General features: G+C 49.0%; 1 protein-coding gene across 1 annotated transcript in view; it reads right to left on the reverse strand.

Annotated features, from left to right (window-relative positions):
* WASL (WASP like actin nucleation promoting factor) overlaps positions 1 to 5,724 on the reverse strand; it is a 71,518-nt gene extending 65,794 nt beyond the window's left edge. The window contains exon 1 of the mRNA XM_077834533.1: positions 5,312 to 5,724. Coding sequence (XP_077690659.1) covers positions 5,312 to 5,431 — 120 coding nt within the window. The 5' untranslated portion in view covers positions 5,432 to 5,724. The remainder of the gene's footprint in view (positions 1 to 5,311) is intronic.
* Positions 5,725 to 18,902: the final 13,178 nt, after the last annotated feature.

Genomic DNA, 18,902 nt, shown 5'->3' on the forward strand with positions numbered 1-18,902 from the left:
CACTTTGAAACAAAACTCAAATTTCAGAATTCTCTGCAAAAAGGAGTGGAATCCCTGCTCCAGAGCAGTGGACTCTGGAAGCTCTGGCCTCAGGGCAGCCCATAATATACGTTGCTGAGGAGCCCCTTCCAGGGAGATGGAGAGGAAAGATGAGAAACTCTCAGGAAATTAGACAGGTTTTGAAATTTGCCTTGCAGGCAGTGTTCCGTCAGAAGTTCAGTCAAATGTAACAGTGTCTGTGATTTTAATCAGCAGATTTTAACAAAAAAACTAAATTATTCCAGCCAGCTCTAATGATCTGAACATTTATAAACTGTTGCTCCCATCCCTCCCACGTAATTTTAATGGTATTAACCTTTCATTAAAGGCACATAAGAATTGTGATTTTGAGACTGTCAGTATTAATTTATAATGTAGTTCTTTTCTGCAGACTCTGTTGCTTTCTATTTGGACAGAATATGAAGAAAATGTAAGGTGCTTCATTGCCTTGTAATAAACTCTTGAATGCACTGGTTCAATCTATTAGAAAGTTTTGAAATATATGTAGGAAGGGCCATACATATTCTATGGCTGTGGAGTAAGCACAGAACCCACACTTGCAGCTGTGTGATAAGAAGGTATCATTTTAAAAGGCTTTTAGCTCTTTCAGTTGCAGAGGAAATCTTACAAACACGAACTGAACATAAGCCCATGGAGAGCTGTCTTGAAGAGTTTGATCAGACAACACAAAACAGCTATAAGAGTTCTTAATTACACAATTCATCTCAATGGGATGTTAACGCTGAAATCGAGTGTCAATTTAAATATTTGTTAACTATAAATTGCCTCAGGAGGTTGTGGAATCTCCATCATTGGAGATTTTTAAGAGCAGGTTAGACAAACACCTGTCAGAGATGGTCTAGATCCGGGTTTCTCAAACTTTTTCTTTCTGAGGCCCCCCAAAAATGCTATAAAAACTCCACAGCCCACCTGTGTCACAACTGTTTTTCTGCATATAAAAGCCAGGGTCAGCATTAGGGGGTAGCAAGCAGGGCAATTGCTCAGGGTCCCATGCCATACCATCCTGAAAGGGTCAACATTACCAAATTTACCAACAAATCTAAGACCTCAATGTGGACACCCTACCTTTATCACTTGGAAGAGATAATCAACCAAAAGCCATCTTTGTGCCTATATGCTAGCATGGGCTGAAACCCTCCAGGTGACACTACACTTATTTTGCCTACCACCTTCTTTAATAAATCTGTCCCAAAGAGGTGTGTTAGACCTTTACAGCTGAAAGTTTAGCACAAGAGTCAATATCAAACAACGGTAATGAGGACACAGATAAACCCACATATTTGAGATGTCAGCACCATGTTCTCCCCAGCAGTAGTGTCTAAGGGCTTGTCTACATTGGCACTTTACAGCGCTGCAACTTTCTCGCTCAGGGGTGTGAAAAGAGCGCAGCAAGTTTTAGCACTGTAAAGTGCGAGAGCAGACAGTGCACCAGCACTGGTAGCCACGCTCCTTGGGGAGGCAGGGGTTTTTTAGAGCACTCAGAAAGCTGTCTCCCAGAGCTCTGCCACAACTACACAAGCTACGTTAAAGCGCTGTCGCATGTAGATTAGCCCTAAATCTATTACTAATATAAAAGAGTGTTTAGGGTGACGCTGACGTTCCCCACCAGCAATGCATCCCATACCTCTTAGTTTGATTTTACTAGCTGTGTAAACAGGTCCAAGTAACAGTAATAGCTTGAAGTCTGACAGAACATCCAGTACAACGTATTAGTGAGCTAAACTAGTAAAAACAGACTAGTGACATATGTCCCATCCAGACTTGGACCTGAACGCAAACTCATGTGCACAGTCAATCCAGTCTAAATCCAAGTTATTTCAGATCTCAAGAAGTTAGGTTAACTTGTCATAGTGAGAAATACTTGATTGTCTGCAGAAAATGGCAAGTGCTCACCAACTAGAAAAGTGAAGAAATACCATGTATGTTACAGAGAAGAAAGCATGCATCAGCACAGCACACAACTTTAAATACTCTGACGTTGAAGCCTGTCAGGTCACTAGTACTCTAGCATCTGCCTTATGTTTCATCTGTCATATAGATGCATAGCACAGCAATTTGCGAGGATGATACAGGAGGAGACAGCGTTAAGGATGATGGTTGTGGAATACTGAATGGTCCTAATGCCCCCAGAGCACTACACTCAAGGTATCTGAAGACTCTAATCCAGAAGATTCCATAGGCAGACTTTAGTTACAGGTCCCTACAACAATAATAAAGGTGTACCTAATTGCAAACTGGAGTGTGCTGTGTGGTCAGTAGAGCTAGTTGGGAATTTTTAGATGAAACTTTTTTTCATCAGAAAATGCTGATTTGTCAAAACCAAAATTCTGTGGAAATGTATTGTTTTGACAAATTTTTTGTCAAAAATGTCTTGCAGATAGATCCAGGATGGTATTTCTGGTCACAACCAGCAAAAAACATGCACACAGAGCCTAATGGTTAGGGAACTCAATTGGGTGTGGGAAACCCAGGTTCAGGTGCCTGCTCTGCCTAATTTAGAGCAGGAGACCCATATTCAAGACTATTATCCCAGGTCAGTGCCCTAACCACTGGACTCTTGGCTATTCCAGGGTAGAGTCTGATTTTTTTCTACAAAACAAATTTAGGCCTAGTTTTCATTCTGATACAGAACAAAACCAAATGCTGAAACCTCAATTGTTTTTTCAAAATGTAACTCCTGTTTTCTAGGCAGTCCTACTACTCAGACCATAATGAAAGCATAATCTTTCTTGAATTCCTAAAATCTTCAACCAAACTAAACAACAAGATTCAGAGTATGCCACAAATATGAACAGAATCTAAGAAAAGATGGGATAAATCCAGTGTTGTTTGGCCACCATGGTTTACAAAGTCAACCCAGAAGAGCTGCCATCGGCACTGACATCCTGAGACCGTCAAATAACTACCTGTGTTTCACAAAAAGAAAAGGAGTACTTGTGGCACCTTAGAGACTAACCAATTTATTTGAGCATAAGCTTTCGTGAGCTACAGCTCCTTTTCTTTTTGCAAATACAGACTAACACGGCTGTTACTCTGAAACCTACCTGTGTTTCAGTTTGTCTGCAAAATGTGAATAGTGGTGATTACCTCAGAAGTTGCTTAATTCATCAGTGTTTATGAGTTCTGAGTGCCTCAGAGAAAGCATTATAGGAGAGCAAAGTATTAAATCTCAATGATTAGAGTACCAGATCAGACAAAAACTGTTAGCTTGGCTAGAAAGTCTTAGATGTAGTAGAATGGCGTGTAAACAAACAATTCTCCCCCAGGAAGTATCTCTTTTTTTGTTTTTAAAGAGTAATTCGTATTTTTTTTTTTAAGCCAAGCCACTAAGTTTTCTTCTGTAATCAAGCATATATGAATTCACTGACCTGATCAAATCTTATTTCTAGACCTCCAAAACATGTTTAAGCTTAATTTACTATAGTGCAGTTTAGTGAGTAGCTCAAGTAGTTGGGTGAAGCTGGCCCTAAATTTACCCTCAAAATCTTCTCATCTTTCCTCTTCCTTTTCATGCTTTATGACAACACATTTTGAACCATCTAAACACCTAGAATAAGGTAATAGTAATTTAATTACTATAATATAATTTTATGTAGTCTGCCTGCATGCAAATATTGCATACTTCCAGTTCAATCACCATATTTCCCATACTTCCCTTACAATTTAGAAATTAGTCAGTTTGATCAGACCTCACTTAAAATATGTAACCTTTGTGACTTCTGCTAAGACTTGTGCATGATACACTATTTAAAAATAAGTATTAAATTATAATATAAACCATACATACAATAAAAATATAATATAAATTATAAAAATATTAGGTGCCTATTACTGATGTTCTAGGCACATGACAAAGAATAGCATCAAGTCAATGTACCACACTATGCTGTAGACTATCAAGGAGTTTTATACCAGATTAACAAGGGCTGATTCTGAAAATCTTCAAAAATTATGAGGAGTATTCCATAGATCTGTTTCCTCTTTGCCAAAGATCTGAACAGTAATTTTTCCATTTTTGCAGCCCCAAGCAGCTTATCCTCTACCTTTAGAATACAAGATGTCATTTAAGAAACCTGAAACTAATTAAGGTGGCTAGGACCAGGTATATGAATGGCTTTTAAAATCTTTTTATTGTATTTTTGGATGAACGCAGCAATGGAGTTACTGCATTGGCAAGTCTGAATCCATTGTTCAGGCTAACAAATTCATGTGAACAGACAAGCTAAAAACAAGTTAGACCCAACTCTGCTAACAGTTTTCCTGTAGCTTTATGAATTCAGCTTTGTCCTACTGCAGGTGCAATCTGGCCAGATTTGTTCAACCTTGTCAACTAATTAAACTTTTCTACCGGAAGCTGCAATAGCTCTATTGTTGACTAGCTCCCATACCGAGTCAGAGATTAGCTGCACTGCATACTGGGCAAGCCCTCATCACACATACCTACAGAAGTACTCAGCAGCAGGTAGAGGGAGAGGGGAGGGGGAACTGAGCTGCCCACAGCATTCGGAGACCAGCGGTTGGAAAAGCAGGTCTGAGCAGATCTGCACCACCCAGGCCAGTGTAATTAATACCCCTGCCCCTCTCCCATAATGACATTCCCAGCTCCTCAGCAGTTGAAGTCCCTAAATCTGGCCCAACTCCCGAGTCCTCCAGAACCAGCAGGCGTAGACGCTGGCTCCATTGCGCATGGCAGCATCCCAGGAGCCAACAGAGGGGGAGAGGGCGAGGCCTGGCGGAGAATTTCGGGGAAACGAGCCCTCCGTGCTCTGCTCGGGGGAAACAGAGCAGCGGCGTTTCCTACTTCAAGAGCCCAGGGAGAGGCAAAGAAGCGCCCAGTCACCTGCGCCCTAGGAGGCGGCGGCCCCTCTCCCCAGCTTCATTCATTCCTCACGCCCCTTCCCCCTGCTGTCCCCCGCGAGAGGCAGGAGACCCCCGAGCAGGGCACCGGGCCGCTCTGGGCGAGACATCAGGCCGCCCAGGGAGCGAGCTGTCCCTGTGCCTCCTCGGGCCAGCGCCCTGGGACACGGGGGAGCACCTCGGCCAGGCAGCTGCCCACAGGGCCCGGCGAAAGGCCGCGGCACGGAACTGCCCCCACCCAGCACAGGGAGCCCACCGGGCAGGGCCGGGCCCCTCTCGGGGTGGATGAATGACCCCGCCCGAGCCCTTGGCCCCCCGCCCTGCGCTCGGCTCCTCTCCAGGGGCTGCCGCCGCTGCCCCGGGCCGCGCTCTGCCCTCGCCGCCCGGGGCTCACCACGCATTTCTTGCCCAGGAAGCCGAAGAGGCTCTCGTTCTCCTGCGGGGTGAGGAGCAGCGAGCCCACGTTGCAGACCCTCCGCGGCGGCGGGGGCTGCTGCTGCTGGCTGTTGCTCATGGCCGGGGCCGGCCGCCGGGGCTCCGCGGTGCCCTCGCCTCTCGCCGTCCGCGTCCCTTGGCCCAGCGGCCTCACAGCGGCCGCATCGCGGAGTCTCCTCTCCTCGGGGGGCAGCTGGCGGCGCCCGGCAGCCCAGCGGCGGGGCGGGGCAGCACCGGCTCCCGCGGCCCGATCGCCCCCACCCGCTCGGACCAGCACTAAACTTCCAACTTCGCCCCGGCTCCCACGGCCGCACAATCCAACATGGCAGCGGGGGCGGGCGAGACCACACGGCACCGGAGCGAGAGGGGAGGCCGGGACTTGCGCCGCTGCCGCCGCCGCTGCCGCCACACGCTGACGGAGCCCGGCCCCGCCTGCAGCCCCTGTGCTGGGCCGCGCCTGGCTGGCGGGGAGCTGGTGCCGCTAGTGAGCGGCGCCGCCCTCACCTTCCCCTTAAATACCTGCCCCGCCGCCTGGTCCGACCTGCTCTGCCTGTGCGGCGGGGCGGGAGCGGCCGGCCGGCCGAGAGGGACCTAGGGCGGTGCCGGGCTCTTGCTTTGGGCACTAAGGCGCTTGCAAGGATGCCAATGGGCTGGGTTGGGCGGGGAGCCTGCTGCGTTGCTAATGCCTGGGTGGGTGCACAGAAGGTGGGGAAGCCTGGGTTGGTAATGGCGGGGCGGGGGGAGCCCGGAGTTGTGAGTGGCCTGTGGGGGCCAAGGGATGGGGGGAGCCTGGTTTGCGAATGGCCTGGGGAGCAAGGGATGGCGGGCTTGGTTGCAGAAGGCATGGGAGAGGGGAATGGTGTGGCGAATGGCTTGGGGGGAGGGGACAAGGGATGGGGGAGCCTGGGCTGAGAATCACTTGGGGATGAGGAAGCCATATGTTGTGAATGGCCTGGGGGAAAGCCTGGGTTGCAAATGGCCTGGGGATGAGGAAGCCCTGGGTTGTGAATGGCTGGGGGGAGGGGCCAAGGGATGAAGGAACCGGGATTGTGAATGATCTGCGGGGAGGGGTTAGGGGATGGTGGAACCTGATTGCAAATGGCCTGGGGGGCAGGGGATGGGGAAAGCCTGGGTTGCAGATGCCCCCGGGGTGTCAAGGGATGGGGAGGTGCCTGGGTTGCAAATGGCCTGGGAGGGTATGCGGTGTGGGAACCTGGGTTGCTGATGACTTCTGCCACTTCTTCTAATGAAGCTCTGTATTAGCTCTCTGCTATAGAAATATCCTTGTGTTGGTTCTAATCTGCAATGTGACAGTTGCAGGTAACATTCACACACAGGTTTGGGGCCTGATTTGGCAACTGTCTCTGAAGTCAACAATTGCTGCGGATGTTCAGCTTCTCTGTAAATCAAACCCAGGGTGCCTGATTTTGCTCGCACTGATGCCAATAGCATGCACAACAACAACAGCAAAAACCCAACAACTCCAAGGAGCAAGGGAGAGAGATTTGATCCTTAAGTCCCATTAAAATTAACTGGAGTGTGATTGATACATTTTCTTAGTTGTAAACTATTTTCATTATCTATAATTGGTGTATGACTTTTCAAGGAGGTTTTACTTTATGGAGTATTTGAAGGGGTATTGGTTTTGAGTGAAAGGGAGAAAAGGAACATTAGATAGAAGTAAAAAAGTTAATGCAAGGTAATTTTGTAGTGACCTGTAACTTAAAAATTCTATGAATTTTTTTCTTTCATTGTAGGAAAATTCTCTTTCCAGCATACATCTGGCAAATTTTCAAGCCAATCTAATTTCCCAAACCAAAGTTGTAGTGTGGGTAAAATAGGATTTTACTGGGAAATGTATACAACCCTAAATGTAGAGAGGCTATTACAACTCTATAATAAATCACACATGTGGAGGGCAGGAAGTAGGATAATGGGATGTTAGACTCTGAAACACAGGCCCTTTGAGGCAAAGGAACTTTCCTCTTAGCTAGTACTAATGGCTTATTTTCTTCACTTCACACTGACTCAACAGACATTCTAGGCTTCAGAGTGATGCAGACAGGTGATCCTGGAATTTTATTATATAAATACTGCAGTTCCTCATCCCTCTTCTGTGTAAGCTTATGCACCCTCTGGACACATGCTGAGAGAAACATTTTAGTGGAAGCCCCTTATTAGAACATTGGCAGCATTACATTGACTGAAAATATACACAAATGATCAGACATGGAAATACTTTACAAGCTACTGCAGCTGTTTTTGTCTTACAAATAGTGCACTATTTTGTAGCCAATAGCTACTGTAGATAAATTTATAAACCTGGCTTTACTGCTGGTCAGACCATGTACTGGAAATTTGACAAACCTCCGGCCATTAAAACCTGGGCAGATTCATCTTTTGTATTGTCCCTTGTTCACCCTGACTGTTGTCACATTTTCCCCGCTTCCTATTGACTGTTCCTCACTTCCTGTATTTCTTCCATCCATTCCCACACCTGAGCGTCCTGGGCTACTGGCATTATTTCTTCCCCTGTCCAGCAATCATTCCGAACTGTTAGAGAACCTTCAAATTCCAATATTCCACTTCTGTTATTATAGGGTCCTCACCCAAAGGATCTTGCTTACTGTTTTAATTGTAGTAGATAGGTGGGGAGAAGTGACTATCATTGTGTGAATCCCATTATTTATGCAAAACGCTCTTCTGTTCCTGCAGCATTGTCATAGTACTGGGATAGAAAATATCAATAATTGGCCAGGGAATCACTTTTTTGTCTCTTGTAATGGCATTTGCAGCACCAACAACAAAGAGCTGCTGTTCCCCAGTCCCAAATAAATCTCCTCCTGCTAGGTCACCAACCAGAATTATGAGCTACTGTTTTAAGAGGTTGCAAGGCTCCTGAGAAAAGCTCTTAGGGGGATTGCTGTTTTATATATTGCCCAGGTGGGCTTCTGAACCTTAGATTTTTTTTCCTGAAAAGTTCTATTCCTGTTTCTCCTGGGCTTTGTTCAGGATTTCTCCCTTGTGCTCTTAAGATTCAAGCTGAGTGGGTCACTGGTGACAGTGACTACAACTCTGTCACTATTTGTGGGAACTGGTGGCTGTTCTTCGAGTCATGCAAATGTATTTGTTTTTTGAACCTACTTATAAAAGTGCCCATCACATAACACCATGACATACATCCTTCAATATGAGCAAGTTCAGTTATTTTTGTAGGCCTATTTTATAAATGTGAAATTTTAGTAATTTTTTATTTCTTGTTAGAGGACTTACCTTTGTAAACAAAACGTATCTATTAATATCTTGATTGTGGTAAGGTATAGCTTAACTTAGTAAAGCATTTGACACAGTCCCACATGACATTCTCGTAGGCAAATTAGGGAAATACAGTGTGGATGACATTACTATAGGGTGGGTGCACAACTGGTTGAAAGACTGTACTCAAAGAATAGTTATCAATGATTTACTGTCAAACTGGGAGGGTGTATCTAGTGGGGTTCATCAGGGATCAGTCTTATATCCTAAGTTCCCTGTAAGCCTATTAAGCACCGTGCAGGCACTCAGGGAGCCTGCCTTTCTCCTGACCTGTTGTGGCTGGGAGAAAGGCACCCCTCCTCTGGCCCCAACCTAACCTGGCCCCCTGCCCAAACCCAGCCCCTGCCCAGACCTGATGGGGGAAGGTTGCCTATCCTGCCGTCCTGCAACCCCACCTCCTCCCGGAGCTGCTACGGCAGGGAGAGGCACCTCTCCCCACAGCCCAGCTGCTGCTGTGAGGAGAGAACGCTCAGGGGAATCCTCTCTCCCTGCCATAGCCCCAGGGCAGCCTGCACCCCAAACCCCTCATCTGTGGCCCCACCCCAGAGCCTGCACTCCCAGTCGGAGCCTTAACTCCCACCCCAACCCAACCCTCTTCCCCAGCCCTGAGCCCCTTCCCACACTCCAAACCCCGTCGGCCCCACCCCCACCACGTGAATTTTCTTATGTGCACCAATATGGAGGTCACACATCACCTCCATATTGGTGCACTTAACAAAATTCGTTCCTCACATGTGTGGGAAAGATTAGAGGGAACACTGCTTATATCCAGTTGTTAACCTGAAACTCAGAGTAAATATGCCAGCTACAATTCTGGTTTCAGCAGCAGGATGTTTTCACCCCTCAGGATCTATCACCTGGGGTTAGATAGAAGTTGGTGCGCCTCCCACCTCCCTTTTGTGGTGTAGTGGACAAAAGAGATAGAGGATTTTTCCAAAACAACAACAACAGATTTATTTAAGGGCAATAACAACAGGAACAGAAAAAAAATCATGAACCATAACCAAATAACAAGTGAGTTGTGGTTTAACAGAGGTGAGTATAAAACTCAGGCCTGAACTAACCCAAACCTTTGCAACAACTAAACAAAAGACAACAAAAGAATACCCCAAGATACTTTGCTGTCTCTAGGTTTTCTTAACCAACAGGAATGAGGTTAAGATGCATTTGTCTTCACAGGTGATCCACGGGCTCATGGGATGTGGAAGCTGAAGTAATGGGACCCGAAGGTGAGAGCCCTCAGACTAGTCCCAAAGGTAAGATGTTGGAACTCAGGAACACGATGTTTAATGTAAATGACTAGATGTTAGTAGTCTTTAATTTCTTTACAGCTGCTGGTGACCGCACAAAAAAGACTGCACCTTGACTGTCTCTATAACGGACACCCCCCAAGCAATGGTTGCTCAGACTTATTTAATTTAATTTTTTTAAAGACGCACACGACAAAGTTCTAAGGTAAGTAGCTCTACAGGAGCCAGTTAGAACTAAGTAGGACAAGTAGTAATGGGCTTAATTTGCACCAAGGAAGATTTAGGTATTAGAAAAAACACGCTGTAACTAAAAGGGTAGTTAAGATCTAGAATAGTCTTCCAAGAAGTATCCTCGTCATTGGAAGTTTTTGAGAAAAACTTGGACAAACACCTGTCAGGGATGGTCTAGGTTTACTTGGTCCTGTCACAGTGCAGAGGGCTGGATTTGATGACTTCTCAGGATCCATTCCAGCCCTATATTTCTATGATTCTATGAATTCTGGTTATTAATTTGCACAAAATCTTTTATGACTTGTCATTGGTTGTGAATTAAATGTCAGAATTAATCTGAAATTATAAATAAAATTAAAGAAAACACAGAGAATAGAGGTGGAGAAGTCTGTTTAATATTAAAATCAGTCTCCCTGCATTGCATTGTCTCATAGATAGGGCCCTACCAAATTCACACCATGAAAAACACATCACAGACCACGAAATCTGGTCTCCCCCATGAAATCTGGTCTTTTGTATACTTTTACTCTATACTATAAAAGTACCCTATACTATAGGGTAAAAATATACAAAATTACACTGCATTTCTAACACTGGGGATCCCGACCCAAAAGGGGTTCATAAGGCTATGGGGGGGGGGGGGAAGGTCACAGTATTGCCACCCTTACTTTTGTGCTGCTGCTAACGGCAGTGCTGCTTTCAGAGCTGGGCAGCCGGCCAGCGGCCACTGCTCTCCGACCACCCAGCTCTGAAGGCAGCACAGAATTAAAGATGGCAATACCGTGACCCGCGTACTTGCAACTCCCGTTTGGGTCAGGACCCCCAGTTTGAGAAACACGGACTCTTAAGGGCTTTACATGTTTATATTTTGCTGTTGTAAAATACCATTCATGTTCGTTACAACAATGTGAAATTTAAGATTTAAATATCTGAAACCGTGAAATTGAAGATTTTTAAAATGCTATGACCGTGAAATTTACAAAAATAGACTGTGAATTTGGTAGGGACCTACTCATAGAATATTTTGAATGCTTTGTCAAGTCTAGTTTTAAATGCCCAAAGTGACTTCCATTACATCCCTTTGGAAACTCATTAGGATTTTTTTTTATTGAGCCAAATTTCCTTTCACTTTGTTTTTTCCCATTACTGTAATGATAAAGTGAACTTTATCAAAATGTGTTAAAGCCCTACATGACTGTGTAATTTTTTTAAAACACGAATTCAAGATAACTGCTACACGTGGCAGAGTAATGTTTTTTAATTTTTCCAGCAGACCAAGAGATAAGTGATTTGGCCACAAGAACAAATAAAATCAAAGGCCAGTGCAGATCTTAATATAAATGTCTTTTTGTTCAGATCTCACATTTTCAGATCTCAGAGAAGATAGAATCTAAGTGACACAACATATGAAGAGCAAGAACATCATAGTTGCTGCCACATAAATATAATTGGTGGAGACCTGAAGTGAGAATGTATGATTATTGTAGCCACATTGAAAGAGGACATCAATGGTATAGTAAAAAAAAATGGGAGAGTGTAAGGGGGACCATGTTTCCCTCATCGTCCTTGTGGAGGATGTTACTCCATTTCCTCCAAAACCACTTGTGGTAACCAAGAAAAAACTCCAGTTGTGGTTGAAGATGCGGTTTGAGCTGTGACAACAAACACTTCTCTTTTTAGGAAAACAGCATTGTTTCCCCCAAGAGAGAATTTGTCTGACAGAGCTAGTTGTTCAAATGGCTATTGAATCAATGAGGAATAGATGTGTATATAGTTATTTTACTGTCAGGAGATTAATTCATTCACTCATTTACTCTCTGGGTACTGAACCTTTAAATATATGAGGAAATGCCAGCTTGTTGCAGAAGCAACTCTGAAGTATCTACTATTTTATTGTTCCATTCAGATATAATCACTGTATTCTTTTTCCCATGGAGACTTTATTTTCTCTTTCTTTCTTTCTTTGAAATAAAAGTTGGTAGATTGTGGTATGCAGGTTTCACTCTTAACTGAAATTATGCCAGAGAAAGTTCTGTCACAGAAAGACATGAAACAGCCATACAGCCTTAACATAGGTACTAATTATGTTTTACTTTAATTAGTCAGTAAAGCCACTGATAATTCTCTGAGAGTCCTGGACTGGGTTACTATTAACAGGAAGCATCTCTTTTTGAACACTGACAGATCTGCCGACCACATGGAAGTGCACCCTAGCCACCAGAGTATCCCGACTGAAGTCTGAGACTCTGTGTGTTAGGACAATAGGGTTTTTCATTACCTTTCACTAACACCGCTGGGGTGCCAGCTGGAGCTGTGTTTTAATTGTGCCTGCTGTTCATTTCTTCCTGCTTACTGTATCTTTTGTATATACTTTTAAACCTTGATCTGTTTATTTTCAGATAAAGAAGGAAGAATGTCCATGTTTGTACCCATTCCAGTTTGCTCAGCAGAAGACAGCACCAACTTAGTTTTAGCTATAGAGCCAGAAGATTTCACTGACTTGGAACGTACTAGTGAAGAATAAACCTAGTGGTGATACTGATTTGACCCTAGAATCACTAAGGGGCAAATCCAGCCCACTTCTCCATAGCAAAGAAGAGTCCATGTGCAGTCCCTGAGTGGCATGGAACCTTGTCCTGCATGAGCCCCCTGTTCAGTGATAAGGAGAGGTAACACCAGTTTTTCTGGCAAGGAACCTCCTATCTCTGTTCCTGCACCCTTCCTGCATAGGAGCTGCACAAGTGTCCTGGCCATTGGGCTGCAGTAACCTTTGTGGAGCAGTTCAACAGCTGCTCTACAGAGTGGAGGGAAGTATTTTTCTTTCCCTGCCCCACCACACATCAGCACATCACCACAGGATTTTTTGGACAGTTGGCGTATTGTTTGTATTTTGAGCTTATTTTGTTTAGCTGATTCATACCTTGGCGGAAGTGTGATTTCTGATTTTAAACCTGGAAACAATGAATAACTATGTGCTTGATTGTATATATTTATTTTGATTTATATTCACATCTGTGAAAAAGGGCACCTATTCCTGTCTATAAGTTTGACAATTCTTAAATAATACAGAAATGAAAAAGAACGTCCTGTAAATCCCTCTTCAGCCTCTAATCAGTATATTTACAGTAACCAACAACCCCACAGCAAAACTTTGGCATATTGCCATTTAATTTTCTAGATAGGCCTCACAATCCCTCAAACTGATTGTCACACCGTCTGGAGTGGCGTATGACTGGGAGTGCCTACCTCAGGGCAGTCTGTCCGAACAGGAGACACCTCAAGCTGGTGATATGTTCTATAATTAGATTTCACCAAGCCAGAAACAAATATGAACTCCTTGATCAAGCTAATAGGTTTACCATGGAGTCACAGACAGTCCCCTAAGACTCTCCGGTCTATCTTGCCACCCAAACAATCTGGACTTAGTGATAAATGGTCACTTTCACAAAAAAAATCTCACAAATTGTAGGTTGCTTCCAGTTCCAAGAGACCAGGCACTTACCACAGATCAATTGGTACCCTAGATCTTACACCACAGACAATACTTATAGCCAATCCTGTGTGACAAAGTTCCTGCTCTACCTTGGTGGGTCTTGTGCTTATTGATGGATTTGCTCTCCTTGGAGCTTCACGGCAACCCTCAGCTTGGCCATTTTTCTGAACCCACAGTCCTCCTGTGTCTGACCAGGAGTTGGGAGGATTTGGCAGAAACCTGGCCCGCCCCCTACTCTGGGTTCCAGCCCAGGGCCCTGTGGAATGCAGCTGTCTAGAGTGCCTCCTGGAACAGCTGTGTGACAGCTACAGCTCTCTGGGCTACTTCCCCATGGCCTCCTCCCAACACCTTCTTTATCCTCACCACAGGACCTTCCTCCTGGTGTCTGATAATGCTTGTACACCTCAGTCCTCCAACAGTCCACATTCTCACTCTCAGCTCCTAGTGCCTCTTGCTCCCAACTCCTCACACGCACACCACAAACTGAAGTGAGCTCCTTTTTAAAACCCAGGTGCCCTGATTAGCCTTGCTTAATTGATTCTAGCAGCTTCTTGATTGGCTGCAGGTGTTCTAATCAGCTTGTCTTAATTGTCTCCAGAAGGTTCCTGATTGTTCTGGAACGTTCCCTATTACCTTACCCAGGGAAAAGGGACCTACTTAGCCTGCTCTCCTGCTGCTGCCCTCTGGTCTGGGCTTTCATTGCTTTTTGTCCCTGCTTTTGGCTTCCCCCCCGACCAGGCCAGATGCTCTCCCCCCATTTCTTTTCTTTTTGTTGTTTTTTTCTCTTTCTCTGCTGTTACTAGAGTGCTGGCCGGCTGCCAGTCGGCTGTTAGCCCCCCGTGACCCGCCCTCAGACGCTGCTGCCGCTCCAGCTGAAACAACGCCCCCTGAATGGTGGGGGGGCCTACCGGCCCGCTTCCCCAGAGCGGGGGAGTGGAAGGACCCAGACCCAGCCGCTTGCTGTTTGTCTGCGGACCCGTCTCCGGTCGAGTGGACTCTTATCACTTGCTCCGGCATTTCTGGAATGCTGCTGCTGTAAAAAAGAAAGCCCGGAACAGACAGAGAAAAAGCCATCCACCGGAGGAACACCGCCCGGGGAATCTACAAATCGCAGTGGAGGGGGCCTAAGACTGAGTAACTTTCGAACTGTGCTCTTGACTGTGTCTTAATTGTGTAGGGACACAGGGGGTGTGGCACGGAGCTACCCCCTGATCCATCTGTGTCCTCCCAACCCCCACACTATGATCTTCACCCCCCTGCACTCCACCACCACACTCCACCGTCTTTGCTGGCTGTCTAACATCTGCCTCTGGACTCAGCTGCTCGCCCTGATTCCACTGTGTGGGCCAGAAGCACCAGCCAACCAAACAGGACTCTCTGGACAAGCGTACGGTGGTTCATGTGCCCCACCCCCGAATTGTCCACCCCACAGCTTGTCCCTTTCTACCTGACCCCAACTCCTGTTAACCACCTGCCACCACCCCCGCTGGGGCATCGGCAATGGAGGGCACCGGGGTGACCTCCGCCGCTGCCATGCCCATCGCCTCCCCAGACTCTAGGGAAGCCCCACAGCCGGTGGGAAAGGCCAGGGCAAGAAGAAGGGGAAGGGCCCCGCTAAAACCACAGGGCCCTCCATGGCAGGGGCCACCCCCACTGCTGCGGTCCTGCCACCGACCACGGTATCCTTCCTCCTCAGCCCCCAGGACGTACACCCAGGTGGCGGCAGCCCCCCTGCCTGCCGCCTTGTCATCTCTCCCGCCCACCGCCTCCGCCACCATCAATAGCGGCCGGGGCCCCTTTCCCACCATGACAAGGAAGCACGGTGTCCGATACCTCCTGGTGCCCGCCTCGCCCCATGTGGAGACCTACGTGTGGGCATTGGCAAAGGTGGTGGGGCCCTCGGCCATTGGGGCGGCCTCCAAAATGTACGGGAAGGTCGTCTTCTTCTTAGCATCGGAGGCTGCCGCCCAGGAAGCGGTGGAGAGGGGCCTGGCGGTGGAGGGGGGTGTTTGTCCCCCTAGAGCTGCTGGAGGACCTGGGCGTCCTCCTGGTCCTGACCTCTCTCCCTCCTTTTCTCCCCAATGCTGCCCTGCTACCCACCCTTTCCACCCTGGGGAAACCTGTTTCTGTTATCAGCCCTCTCCCATTGGGCTTCAAGGACCCCATCCTCCGTCACATCTTTTCCTTCTGCCGGCAAGTACAACTTTTACTGCCGTCAGTGGCGCATGACGGAGTGGCGCTCGAAGCGTCCTTCCTAGTCCCCACCAGGGGACCCGTTACCGGGTGTACTTCTCCACGGGGGAAGCCCGGTGCTACGTCTGCCGGGTGTCGGGGCATGTCCAGAGGGACTCCCCGCTAGCCCGGCAAGGAGGGGCACCTGGGATCCCCGAGACCCGGCAGGACATTGGCCCCGTCATTGCCGATGCCCCTGGCTGCCCGGTACCCGAACCTGCTCCCCCCTCCTCTTCGGACCACCGCTACTCCCGCTCAGGCCCAAAGGGCACCTTCCCTACAATGCCCAGACGAGTGGGAGAGCCCCACCCTCGCTGCTGACAATCTGGCGGGGCCTATGGAGGAGGGTCTGGCAGAGATACCACCAGCATGGGAGAGAGCCTGCCCCAGGGAGAATCCTCCCTCCCTTATGCTACCCCACCGTTCCCCCCCCAAGTCCCTGAGCCATCGCCTTTACCCCCTGACACGACCCCTGCTAACCAGCCCCCAGATGATGCCATGGAGGGCTGGGCCCTAGTCCAGGGGAAGTGAGGCAAGCGGAAGGCTCGAGCTCCGCCACATCTACCTGAGGCGGAGGCCCCCCGGAAGACCAGGAAGGAGGGCACCGATGCCGAGGCTTCCGCTTTGCCCACGAGTGCGTCCCACCCACCGGTGTCAGCCAGGAAAGACACGGCAGCACCCACCGGAAGGTAGTGTCTCCCCTCCACGGGAGACCCTCCCCTCCAAGACCCTCGAGGAAGCCCCTTCTGTCCTGACGCTACCCAAAGCCCCCGTGAACCTGGAGGCAACCGTCGTGGCGGCTGCCAGTGGGGAGAACCCTGGGGCAGCGGAAAGTGTCCTCTCCTCCATGTTTGAGGAGATCGAGGCCTTAGATTTGACCCTGGTCGCCCAGGGGGAGGACGACCTTTTGCCAGCAAATCTCGATCTGGGCGATCTCACTCCACCCCTCTTTTCCCCATGCTCCCTCCCCTTAACTGCTGCTTCTGCTCCCACCTCCGAGGAGCCCCTGACTCCTCCACTGACCCGGCCACTGATGGCATTCTGCTGACGACCACCGAGCCTGCTCAGGTGACAGCTGGCGCCATGCGGCTGGGATACAAGTCGCCAGGGGAACCCCCCGTTGGTGCGGAGTAATCGATTTTCTTCCCGGTCAGGGGTCCTACAGAAGATAATCCACCTCCTGATGCTGTGGCCACTAAATCCACCACAGAGTGCGCACCCAGTGTCACTGAGAGCTCCCTCCCCACCCCCTTAACCCTTGAGCTTGATCGGGAGGCGCCACCATCCAGCTGCTTGCCTCCCAAAACCCAGAACCTCGCCTCTGCCCCTGCCCCTGCCCCTACCCTATCCAATTTACCTCCTGCAATGTCATTGCCCCCCGGGGCTGTTTCCTTCCCTTTCCCAACCGATGACCCCCAGGGAGCAGCCTTTGTGTTCTCCTGCCCCGACTCATTAGGAGCTGCTATTTTCCCTCCGCCGCCCCCTATCGCCCCAGAGCTTGAGGCGGGCCTAGAAGCTCCAGCCCATCAGGCACCCTGTCGGGGGTCTGCACCCTGCTTGTCCGTTTTAGTGGACCACGAGGCTGCACCAAGGGTCCTGCCGGGGAACAACCGGGAAACTATAATCCCACCCGCCCATGAGCTGCGAGGAGAGCTGCGGAAGTTTTTAGAGGATGTCTGTGGCTCCCGTAACAAGGTACAGCTTGTTCTCCAGCGATGGGGGGACTTTTCTCAAATCCTTCGGGCCACAAGGGCTCTCATGGGGGCACGTAAAGGGACGGGGAAGCAGGATGCCACGGCCTACTGGCAGGTCCGCGTCTTCCGTGAATAATTACTCACCTACGGGATGGGTCATGGACTGTTGCGCGGCCCGCTGGGAGATGCAAGCGTCCCTGCCAGTGAGGATCCCCCCCGGCCCTTCCGATGACACCTCTCACCATCGCAACGTTGAACATCCGGGGTTGTAGGATGGCTCTCCACAGGTCCCAGGTGCTCTCCTTCTGGAGGGAGGGTACTCTGTGGTTTTCCTGCAGGAGACCCATACGGATCCAACCGCCGAAGACAGTTGGTGGCTGGAGTGGTGGGACATGGTCTACTTTAGCCATGCCACGGTTCAACAGGCTGGAGTGGCAACCCTGTTCTCCCCCGACCTACGGCCCGAAGAAGAAGGGGGCTAGGGGTCGCCAAGGCCGTGCCGGGTCGCCTGCTGCATCTCTGGGTCCATATGGAGGGGCTCGTGGTTAACCTCATTAACGTCTATGCCCCGACATCGGATCCAGAGCGGCTGCAATTCTACATGCAGGCATCCGCCTTCCTCGGCACCTTAGATTCTCACGAGTGCCTGGTCCTGGGAGGGGATTTTAATACCACCCTCGAGGAGCAGGACCGCTCGGGGACCGAGCAGAGCCCAGCCGCTGCGGACACCCTCCGGGAAATAGTCGAACATCACTCCCTAGTGGACATCTGGCATGACCACCACCCGGATGACACTTCCACGTTCACCTTTGTCCAGGTGGAGGCCCATCTGTTGAGCCACTCCTGGTTGGACCGCATTTATTTATCACGCTTCCATCTCTCACGAGCCCACTCCTCCAGCATTCGGTTGGCCCCATTTTCTGACCATCATCTAGCCACCATGACAGCCTCCCTCTGTGCGGAGAGGCCGGGGCCAACCTATTGGCATTTTAACAACAGTCTGTTGGAGGATTTCTTTGTGACGTCCTTCCGGAAATTCTGGCTGGCCTGGCGAGGGCAGCAGCATGCCTTTCCCTCAGCATGGCGATGGTGGGACCTGGGGAAGGTGCGCGCCCGGCTTTTCTGCTGCGACTACACCCGGGGCACCAGCCAACAGAGAAATGCGGTGATAGAGCAGTTGGAACGGGAGGTCTTAGAGCTGGAGAGGCATCTGGCTGCCAGCCCCGAGGACCCGCTCCTCTGCGGAGCATGCCGGGAGAAGCGGGAGGAGCTCCGGGCCCTCGAGGACCATTGGGCCCAGGGCGCCTTTGTTCGATCCCGCATCCACCTCCTTCG

The sequence above is a fragment of the Eretmochelys imbricata genome, chromosome 1 (genome assembly GCF_965152235.1).
Source record: "Eretmochelys imbricata isolate rEreImb1 chromosome 1, rEreImb1.hap1, whole genome shotgun sequence".
NCBI classification, from domain to species: Eukaryota; Metazoa; Chordata; order Testudines; family Cheloniidae; genus Eretmochelys; species Eretmochelys imbricata.